Below are 12142 nucleotides of genomic sequence, written 5' to 3' on the forward strand. Positions count from 1 at the left end.
AACTCGGCAACATCATATTTTTTTTTTAATCCATTAGTGGAACCATTCTTCAATTCAACATATAATAAAGTGGTAGATGTCTTGGTTAGCTAGTTGAAATACCAAGTAAATGGTTTATTCATTGGAACGAGACTCTGTGTCATCAACCAATCAAATCAAATATTATATTAAGTGTCATGGTTATATTACTTTTAGAGTTGACCTTGTATATTTTTTATCTATTGTTATGTTAATAATCTGCTTTTTTGTTATGTAGGAACATCATTTCTAGACCCTTATAAGAAATAAATATCATTGCGTAATCTGAGGTTATTGGCTATAAAATCGAATCTATTTATATCTAGTACAATTTTCCATTCTGATATCTTTTCCAACCCATTTATCATTTTTATTTTGAGAAAGCAAATTTTTTCCAATAATGGACTATCACTTAGTAGGCGGTTTCGCTAACGTGGCTACCCAAAAAAAAAGGAAGTTTTTGATAAAAATTCATATAAATGACACTATAAAAACATACTTCGGTATTCAGTATTTGAATATCGGAAATCTTTCATAAAATATTATTTGTTACAATAGGAATCTGTATTTATTTATGCATATTTTTCTATCCTATAGACTGCGCCAATTGAATTACCTCTTACATCAAAATATTCTCGAAAAAACTGGCTAGAGAAACGCAATTTCATTGGAATTTTGTTTTTAAATTCCATTTATTCGATTGTGAATAACAAAAAAATGATTCATAACGTGACATTCAACAAATATTATTGTTTAAACATAGTGATACATTATTCAAAAATTCGTATTGTTTGTTGTATTATGACAAAACGTTATGGAACGACTACTAGTATACGAGGTTTGATTTAGCATCAATAGTAAACGTTTTCAGTGAATTTGGAAACATGAAACGTACGACCTGCGAAGACCAGCAAGAAAATCCACTGGATGATCGTCGACTGAAAATGCTTGAGTAGGTATTTCAAAAATTACAGGGTTTGCTGGCAATGGAACAAAAACAGAGTCTTGAAGATGTCTCCATCAAGTGTTTGGTAATGTTTCACAGAATGGAAGCATAATTTTTGCGTTGTTTCACAACCATGGATCGATCACTTCATACCAGAAGCAAAAGAAAAAAGATGGCAAAGACCGTTCTACAGGCAGGTGTCGATTTTTTGGGATAATTTCCATTTATTTTTTTGAAAAAGGAAAAATTATCAACGGCTATTATTATGCGAACTTATTGCAACTTTTAAGCAAAGAAATCAAGAAAAAACTGCCGCATTTGGCTAATAAGAATGGGTGTTGAACAAAAATCTTTGTTCCAAAATGTTTGTGTTTTCTTTGTTAGACTGAGTACTTTTGGGACCGTCCTCGTACTGTGATGAAATGTAAATATTAACCGTTACGTTCTTCGGATATTTAACTGGAGTGAAAATCTTTGTTTCTACGTCAAAAATAAAGAAAAAAAATCATCTGTCGATGTGTTTTTCATATCCCCATTCGTATATCAAAGGATTTTCCATCGTATCCCCGAGGGTATTTGTGGAATTGAAAGTCGAGGCCAGTTTTCCGCTTCGATAATGAAATAACGGCGAATTTACCTTTTACTTTTAATTGGCATTTAATGTATTGTATCGAAAAAATCAAAGTGTTCAACATCGTTAAACAAAAAAGAAATTTGAGTGAATAGAAATGAAGGAATTGATAAAATGATGAAATGTACATATAAGAAAATGTGTGTTTCCATATCTCTCAATATTAGTTGAGTTGCCATGTCTAAAAAGTTATCAAAAAACGATTCAAAATAAAATTATACATCATGAAATTATTTACAAAAATAGACATGACACTTTTTTTCTCGAATACGTCATTTTTGAGTTATCGTGATTTGAAAAATTGTAATTGTAGTTTTGAGATGGTCTTTGACACGAAAATATATGTTTTATAGATTATAGTATTTATCAAGCAATTACCGCCATCTCTACGTCAGGCCAAGTACTTCTAGGACCGTCCTCGTATTTAATAATCTACAGAAGATATTTCGATTCTTATCTATTTGAATTAATAGGTAAGAAGGAGAAAAATAAGAAGCTACAGTATGAATATTTTCGTAGTCGAGTAAGAAAATGAATAAAAAGAGAACAAAAAACACTTTGGTACGAAATATACAGTTTCGTAAGTCTTTTTTTTCCACGATTCGTCAGAAAACCATTTTCTGCTTCTTTTAAATCATCAACAAGAACGAGTTCTTTTGAAAAATCAATGTAACGAGAGGCAAGTTCCCTTTGTTGAAATTCATCTATTGTGCTATTTTTCAAAGAAATATCAAGTTCTTTGTTATTAATTGGCGGCCTACTTTTTTTTCTGTTTCTACAGTCGAATTAGCTTCAGATATTCATACGTGGTATGTGAAAAAAAACCATTTTAAAAATGTATTGTCGTCTGATGTACTTGAAACAACCAATAAATAGTCATCCAGAACTTGTTTCTCGATAATTATTTGAATTATATATAATTCGGAGTTGAAAACATTATAATAATAATTTGTAGAAGTTGAGGATGAATTAGAAAACGTTGTGTACAATGTTTTACCATTCTAATACAAAAATATCAAGTTCATCTTCATAAAGGATAATGTCCTTACGCAATTCATTTTTTTTTTGTAATAATATTTTCAACTAGACCTTTGGAAAAGCCATAATTCCATTACAGCGGTAAATTCGACAACGTTTAGCAAAATTCGTTGTGAACCAGGTTAATTTACGAACAACCCTCATATGTCAGTTACATTATAACTTTATTACTACCTAATATTTCGTATTCTCTTTCTAAAACCACTTGTATAGTGTCAACAATATTTTTATTTTCACTTTAAAACGAAATAACTTGAATTGAAAGTGAAAAAAAAACAGCTTTGTACACAAAACCGAATGTTATTTTTTTTCGTCTTTTTGTCCACAATAACGTACAGAAGCCAGCGCCTTTGTAGCGGTTTCTTTGACGCCTCGAGCAACATAGACAAATTCTAGATTGTGAAATATACTTTGAGGTACGTATATTATACAAAACATACTTGGAAATTCAACAACTTAATTAATATTGCATGCCTACCTATATAAATTTACTACAAGAGAATATTAAATCTTCTATTTCTGCTTTTCGATGTACCATGTATATATATAAAGTGATCAATTGCTGTCACAAAGTCCGTTATATGTCAAATCTCGAATTGATTTCGAATAAATGTCATTCAATAACCGGTACTAATAGATACGCAACATACGTTACAGTGTGTAGTATTTCAAGTTGCCTAATTTCAATTATTGAATATATTAACGAAAAAATATTTTTGTACAGAGATAAGTAAAAAGCTTTTGCTACGAAACTATAAAAAATGAGTCTCTTAAACTCCTAATCTAGCAAATTAATATCTTGAGACGAGCAGTTGGTATCCGGCAAATTTACACAGAGCTGATTCAAAAAAAGGTACGAAATAGATTAGAAAAAGAAGAAGAATTAGCTGTAAATTTATAATTAAGAAAAAATTAATCAATTCATTAATTATTTCCGATTAAAAACCAGGAAATTCCGCCATTTTATAAGTGAATAGATGATATCTTGTTATTTTATTATTTTTTTGTCGTAAAACCTTTCGTGATATCATCTGCGAATTATTTTTAAGGATCATTAGGGACGAACATATATTTCTTATCCTTGTTAGAAAAATACAAACATCTAAGAAAGTTACGAGTCCCTGGGCGTATACAAAGTGAACTATAATACGACTTCCGGAAAGAAGTAAAAACCCTCAAATGAAGATTAAGTACGTCGTATAAAAAAAAGCGAATATGCGTGTTATTCACTCATTTTCCAAATAGAACACGCACTTAACTAACAATATAGTTAGTATACAAATAAATTTTGTCCTCTTTGCAAGCATTTTCATATTTTAATTCGAATTTCGCGCTCTAGAAAGGGAATCTTGAGAGGTTATGTTGGTAACACTGACCGAGATTTTTGTCAGACAGATGTAAACACAACAAAAAATAAAGATAACTGTTTCGATTCCTCAGATTTCCTTGAAAGGTTAGAAAAAAAACCCCTGACTGATAAAAAACGTTTTTACTTGCGACGAAACGTGGATTTTTCAATATAATGTTGAAACAAAGCGACATTCGATGCGTAGACGCCTGAATCGCCCAGAATCAAAAAAGCAACAATGTCCAAATCAAAATTCAAGGCAATGTTGATCGTTTTTACCGACAGTAACGGTATTGTGATGACTTAATGGGTTCCAGAGGGTCAGACTGTCAACCAGACTTACTATTTGTCAGTTTTTCTCGTGGATTCGGCACTAGGACAACGCGCCTGCCCATAACGCGCTATCTGTGCTGGAACACCCGCCGTACTCACCGGATTCAGCACCGTGCGATTTTTTTTCCGAAGATAAAATCTGCTTTGAAAGGGACCCGATTTGCGTCGATGGAAGCGGTAAAGCAAAAAACGGCAGAGCTCCTAACAACCTTCACCAATGAAGACTTCCAGCACTGTTTCGATTCCTCAGATTTCCTTGAAAGGTTAGAAAAAAAACCCCTGACTGATAAAAAACGTTTTTACTTGCGACGAAACGTGGATTTTTCAATATAATGTTGAAACAAAGCGACATTCGATGCGTAGACGCCTGAATCGCCCAGAATCAAAAAAGCAACAATGTCCAAATCAAAATTCAAGGCAATGTTGATCGTTTTTACCGACAGTAACGGTATTGTGATGACTTAATGGGTTCCAGAGGGTCAGACTGTCAACCAGACTTACTATTTGTCAGTTTTTCTCGTGGATTCGGCACTAGGACAACGCGCCTGCCCATAACGCGCTATCTGTGCTGGAACACCCGCCGTACTCACCGGATTCAGCACCGTGCGATTTTTTTTCCGAAGATAAAATCTGCTTTGAAAGGGACCCGATTTGCGTCGATGGAAGCGGTAAAGCAAAAAACGGCAGAGCTCCTAACAACCTTCACCAATGAAGACTTCCAGCACTGCTTCGATCAATGGAAAAAATATATGGAAAGGTGTGTGGCGAGGGAAAGCAGTTACAGAAGAAAAAGATGATCGAAGTTTCGCATTTCGAGGTTATGTTCTTGACGTAGTTGCTTGTTGACATTTAGAAATAGCTAATAATTTGTGAAAAACTATTGAAATGTCCTGAAATTAAGACGAAATGATGTTGATCTACGAGATGTATCAAAAGTTGCTTCAAATTTATTGAGCACTTTGGGCGTGAAGCGAAAGGGTTTCGAGGCTCATGGGCTTAGTACACAAAAATCAATTGGTAAGTTTTGTGTCAAGTGTCAAATTTGAAAACATGTCACAAATTAATTGTTACCGTGTCCGAACACTCTTTTATAATTTTCTAAATACGGATGAAAATTTGACGTTTCGACTTCTTGCCGCCATTTTGAAACGTCAAATTTTGATCTGTCTTTAAAAAATTATAAAAGAAACTAATTTTAAATCAGAAAAGACGTAAAATCAAAAAAATTTTGATGCATAAACATATGAAATGGATCTAAGGAACCAAAAAAAATTTTTTTAAGCTCAAGGAACTCGAAACATTGACTAATCGTTGGTCTAAATGGCACTTCATTCAAATTTGAATCGATTTTGTTCTGAATGAATAATATAATATACAAAAAAAACTTGCAAAAGCAAATTTTATATCGATAATATAATTTCGAGATAACGAACTATAGTTTAATTTCAATACCGATTGTATTTATTATAAAAAACGTATAAAATAAATTTCTGTACAATATTCGTTCCGAATTATATAAATTGTTGTTTATAATTATGTTTATCGACGTTATTAGTTCTATCTATTGAAAATGACCACTGGAGGATTATTTTGAGGTTAGATTCATTAACAAAGGCAACGTTCCAAGTATTACTTTGATAATTTTACTTTGATGTTGCCGAGTTGGGTTCGAAAGAGGGCTGTGTCTATTTGCTCTAGGGGAAATGTAAATTCGTCTGCAATAAACCACATTAGAAACACAGTAGACAAGGAAAATGCCATCGGAAAATTTAATGTACAATTAATTGAAGTTTCAATAAGTTCCAGAAGCAAAGTAAATTTTTTTCTAACAATTTGTATTGATATAGACTTCGAGAGATGAAGATCCGAGTGACCAAACCGTGAATAATTTACAGAAATCGTTAAAAGAATGAATTTTCCTCTCGAAATCCTATTTAATTAATCAAAATGTCAAGCTATCGTTATAAATATCCAAATTCTAATTGTTGGTATGATTACAATTTACGTAATTCAGTTTTCGTCTACTATCGTAACTTTTCCTGGATCACCGCTGCTAGAGAAATAGGGAATGGGTTGATATCATCCCTTAACCGTACCTCCTCAAACACCAAGCGTCATTATGAATGTTCAAATGAACGATCTACCAGGTTAATAGACCATAAGTCACAGATTCCTAGGGTTTCGAGGTCCCTTCGTTAACTTAAATCAACCTGAATCTAACACCTGGAAATTTCATTACCCTTAGAAGGGGTGAATAATGTTTTAAATTAGCGAGAACATGAAAATTGGGAGTTAAATACGTAATTTAATGGTTAACTAAATCAAAATAATCGAGACATATTTACAAATCGATTGTTTGTTATATTACCACCATAGAACAAATAATTTCACACAGAACGTTACGAAGTGTAATGGTTGTCCACATATGAACCTTCGGCAATTAACGTGTTGAAGATTCCATTCAAAAGAGGGTTGTTTATAGTTTTAATGAAATACCCAAAGTTAATTTTGCTTTTGTAGAGGTGCATTAAAGTCTTTATGTTGTCGTAATGTTGACCGCAATATTGAATCGGCGATGCGGTTTTATATAAAATATAACAAACTGAAAATGAAATTAGTAAGCTAAGTTTTCGTTTAAATATTGAAGATACAAAGGCAATAGTTATATTTTTCGAAAAGAATAAGGTAAAAACTACTAAGATTACTTTTACAGAGGTAAAAGTCTATTGAATTTAATTAAATGAAGACAAATACCACATATTACTTAGTTTAATAAAGAAATTTTAACGACAAAGACACGATGACGTTAAAGATTTCACGAATAACTATCGATAGTACGAAAACCAATCGATTGTTATCGATACATGAGACTATCGATGATTATCGACCAATCGTGTCGCGTCAATGGGAATTGAAGAATCGGGAGAGCTTAATCAAGCATTTCAACGCCCTGACAGTAGTTTCAATATTTAGTATTAGTTATTTTTGTAAAGTTATTGTTAAAAAAAAATCAGTTGAGAAACTAGATAACCAATGCAATATATTATTAATTCACAATATTGACATTTCGAGTTGGAAATAAATATGAAAATGGAAATAAATGGTAGCTTGACTTTCTTTGTAATACATTATCTGCAAAAAAACTACAAAGAAAACTCAAAATAAAAATTAAAAACGCCCCCCATTATTATTGTATATATTGACAACTATGTCATACAAAATCACGTGGTTTGAAAGGCCCGATTCGAAGGGAGAAGTTTCGTATTTCGAGGTTGTGTTTTTGACGAAGTCTATTTCATTTTTATACCGTTATTTTTCTATTTTGATGTTTTTATTGTATTTACAGTAAATTTAAGAAATTAATTTTCTAAAACCGCGTTTTTTCAATGAATAAGTCGAAAATTTCTGTGACACTTGACATATGGAAAATACCACATCTACCTTCATTAGCACCAATTTGGCAACATTGCCAGTATAATCACGTTTTTGACGTAGTCTATTTTTTTATTCCATTTTTAGATCGTTCTTTTCTCATTTTGATGTTTTTGTTATATTTACAGTTTTCAAAACTAACTTTATCTATTTATTCTTATAAACAGCTAACTTCTCAGGTATTACCATAAACAACTGCTCTTAGCTTCTTTCAGTGGCGAAAATTTTTTTTCTCACTACCTACTTAATTGATTTTTATTCATAAAAACATAAGGGATTATTATTTAATAATAATTAGCTTTGATTAATTAAAAGAGAGATGATTACCAACCAGCATCGAGATATTTTTTCCCATCTGTCAAATCATGTACGTCATAAATATTCATCCAAGACGTACGTGTATCTGTCAAATGATATGAAACCGAATTAATCAAAGACATGCATTCGGTCCTAGGACAGTTTATTTCTATCAACCTCACACAACCCAATTTCCTGACGTCACGAATTTCAGCAAGACATTCTATGAATGATTCTACCTTAGTGACATTGACAAGAATCGTCATTTGTTCAATCTTTTAGGTCCTTTTCCAATGTGCTTAAAATTTTTTTCAGACTCAAGAAGCAAATCACACTTTATTCGCGCTTATAAAGTGAGGTTAACATGAAAGAAACCACATTATTTATTATCTTGTTCACATTTTACTATAAAGTGAGTTAATGTTGTGTAAATTGTGACATCAGAAGACAGTTTGACGGATTTGGTTAAGTAGGTCGCCCTATTATTTGAGGAAAGTCCTTGCCCTTGATAATATTCCGTTTCAAGAGATTCGCCACGTGTTAAAAGTCACTTTCATAGGAAAAAGTCGAGAGTTGAAGGTCACCAAACGCTGACTGTGACGTCAAACGGCAACCATGCATCGACTTTTTGACTTGTTTGTAAAAGTGAGGTTAGTTTTACTTCGGAAAGATTAGGATTATAGGATTCAAGGAATTAATGAAGGAAAGCTGGTTTATTTATACAGGGGGAAATAAGTAATAACACAATTTTTTATTTATTTTCGGAGAGGTTGAAATAAGTAATAACAGGATTGTTTTTATTTATTTTACAACCCATTAAAACTATATTAATAAAATAATTGTAAAAATCGTTTGATTTCAAGCGATTTTCAAATTTTGTAGCGATCTTTCCAGCAAATTCAAATCCCAAATAACTAACAGCCCGTCAGCTCCTGAAGTGGAGATTTTTAATGTTTTTTCTTTATCCCCCATGTATATACATACACAAGTTATGGCGTTTTGATGGATCGAATCCAAATTGGTATCGGAAGTTTCAGTTCTAGCCTGAAAATATGATTTCGTGAAAATATTCGAATCCACTAATCATCAAACTGACCTGTTTATCTAAAGAATGGAACATTCGCATAGCGGACAATCCTCCGCTTTCCTTTTTCAAAGAAGTATCCAATTTTGCGACGAAACCAAACCGATCGTCATTTTTAAGCCCATAAACGATCGGTATACAACTGTGACCAACAGCCACTACTGATTTATTTGTTATCCAAGTACAACTTAAGAAGGGTAGAAATTCAGTACGAATCTTTTGAACGACGTTACCCTTACTTGCATCCGCAAAGTTCACTGAAGAATCATGGGCCACCTAAAATTAAGACGAGACTCGAATACCGCTCCAAGAGTTCGAATTTGAACAGTTTGTACTAAAGCAACGCCTTATAAAGGTATCTGATTTGGGTATAAAGTATAATGACGTTAATTGTAGCAGTTTCAATCTATGGCTGGGAATCCTGGACCCATGACAAAAACGTCCTCAGAAAAAATGACTTTAAGACCATATCAACGTGTATGGTCAGAGGTAGAGGGAAACCAAGGCTAAAATAGAGAGACGGGGTCTCTGAAGATGATACAAAAATTGTTGCAACAAACTGGATGGTTTTCCTTCGAGGTACTTACACCTTTTGCTGCAATGGATCTACTATCTTTATAGTTTCCTCCCAGTATCTGCAGTTGTCGTCCTTAATGTGGTATATGACGTGGTAGAAGATCGATCATGAGTTTAATGTCGTTCCTGGACATCTTGAGAAGTTCCCAGACTTCCCAATCGATATGATTATAAATCTTTTGAATTTTCTAATGACTGGAGGTTTCTCCATCTGATCCTTTCATTTTATTGTTAATGTGACAACTCATGCGGGGTTTTGGACCAAAATATGGAGTTATTGCCCTTTTTTGGCAAGGCTTTCCACTTCCTCATTGCCTGTTATATCCTGGTGGACTGGTAACCAAATTATGGTAACTTTGTTTCTATTAGCTATTGCATTTAAAGTTTCTTTACACTCCCATGTTAGCCTTTATGTCCTTCAATGTAGATAGGCTATTGAAGAGAATGTGAACTCAAAAAAAAACAAGCGATTTTGAAGAACATAAAATTTACTACAAGGTCCAAAAAAATGTTTCTAGAACTTCTTTAAAGGGTGGATCAATCCACATTGTCTATCCAGATATTATACGCAGCCTCAAAGCCCTTTTAGCATCTTTTTTCCATATTTCAATATACCAGTTGACACAAATCATCTTTTCAGCAATAAATTTGTCTTGAAAGTCAACTTTGACCACCCTTAAGTTCATTATATCAGTTTTTACAATGTTTTAAAATGAGGCTGTACACCCCTTGAAGGTATGGCACAAAAAAGGCTTTCTAGAACTTCTTCAAGGGGTGGATCAATCCCCATTAACTATCCAGATGTTCCATGCAACGTTTAAAGCCCTTTTAGCAACTTTTGTCTTAAGAGTCAACTTTCACCACCCTTGAATTAATTATATCAGTTTTTTCCAATATTTTATGAACACTATCTATTAAATAAGTTCAATAGTGGAAATTTTACCTCAAAAGTGTCAGTAGAGTCAAAAATATTGTTGCCAATGCCAAAAATATAAACAGAAGTATAATTTGAGGAATGTTTTTTGAGCAAACTTGATTAATTTTGGTAAATTTTACATTATTATAAATATAGTTAAGAACTGTAATTCAAGTCTTATAAGTAATTATCAATATACTAATAGATATTTTAGACTTTAAATATTTGAATAATAAAATTCTTACCCAACAAATCTTGTTACCATCGGGAGAAAAACTAAGGCTATGAATCCATCCACCACCAACGTTAGAATTTATAAATTCCATCATTAACTGCCCAAACGGCATTTTTGACCCCCAAACAGTTGCTTCAGGAGTCTTTTCGATATCTTTGATGTAAGCTGAAAATACTCTGACTTTAAAATCAGAAGAACCAGCTGCAAGAAGCACATTGTTTGGATGCCAATCCAAGCAGGTGACGGTTGATCTAATAGGCTTTTTAATATGCTTAGAAACCCACCAGTCATTCTCAGATTCGAAATAACAAACAGAAATTAAACGAGCTCCAGAACCAACTGCGAATTTATTTTCATCAGGTGACCATTTTACGCATGTTGCGGCTCTATTTATTCTCAATAATACCAAAGTAGGTTTCCATTTATCATCTTTATCTTGGGTCCAAACGTAAGCGTTACGATCCGCCGCACATGTTACTATTCGATTTGTGTTTGGAGCCCAATCTATTCCCATTACTCTCAAATCATGTTGATTCAGAGTATCTAAAAGTTTCCATTCGGCTCCGTTTCTTTTATATATATGTACCTCGTGATTGTTTGGAGACAGAGCGATTTCTATAATGAGACATTCTTATCACTGATGACAATTATAACAGGAAATATGAGTCACAAATACATTAAAAAATATTCAAGTTCTTACGTGTTTTATCCTTATTCCAAGCATGACACGTTATAGGTGCTATGATATTCCCAAATCTATGTTGTTCAGTCATTTTAAATATATATTCTGCAGAAGGGTGTTGGTCTATAATTCTTTTAACTTACGTTTCTTATAATGGAATATTTCTTGACATATATTATCCGTGGACTCTGGTCAGTCAACACGAATATAACTATCACAAACTTAAATTATACTGGTTTTACATTAAATTGAAAATATAGTAGAAAAATGTTCAAACAATTTCAGTATGTCACAAATGTTGAAGAATGACAGTTATACTTAGAGATGATATGATACTAATTATTGTGATAACAGTTCCGTTCTCAAAACGAAGTTTTCTGATATTACTTCAATTTATTACTAGACTCATTAATAATAAAAGACTTAAGTAACTAATAAAGATAATTTGGTGATTTAACAGAGGAATCAAAAATAGTCGTCAGTACAAAATACACTTCTTAGTAGATCAATTGAGCTTTTAAAGTCCATATTTAGCTTCCGGTTAAATTGTCTGGTTGATTTTGTGATTAATGAAAATAATTAACAAATACACGTTTTTTTACGATC

General features: G+C 32.6%; 1 protein-coding gene across 1 annotated transcript; it reads right to left on the bottom strand.

Moving 5' to 3' along the window:
• Positions 1 to 8832: 8832 nt before the first annotated feature.
• LOC130895126 (actin-related protein 2/3 complex subunit 1A) lies at positions 8833 to 11856 on the bottom strand. The gene is made up of 4 exons (XM_057802280.1): positions 11555 to 11856; positions 10865 to 11469; positions 9140 to 9403; positions 8833 to 9087 (listed from the first exon to the last, which is right to left on the bottom strand). The coding sequence occupies exons 1-4, from the start codon at positions 11625 to 11627 to the stop codon at positions 8902 to 8904; spliced, it is 1128 nt and encodes a 375-aa protein (XP_057658263.1). The 5' UTR covers positions 11628 to 11856; the 3' UTR covers positions 8833 to 8901.
• Between the last annotated feature and the right edge of the window lie 286 nt (positions 11857 to 12142).

Source organism: Diorhabda carinulata, chromosome 6 (genome assembly GCF_026250575.1).
Source record: "Diorhabda carinulata isolate Delta chromosome 6, icDioCari1.1, whole genome shotgun sequence".
Classification (NCBI taxonomy): domain Eukaryota; kingdom Metazoa; phylum Arthropoda; class Insecta; order Coleoptera; family Chrysomelidae; genus Diorhabda; species Diorhabda carinulata.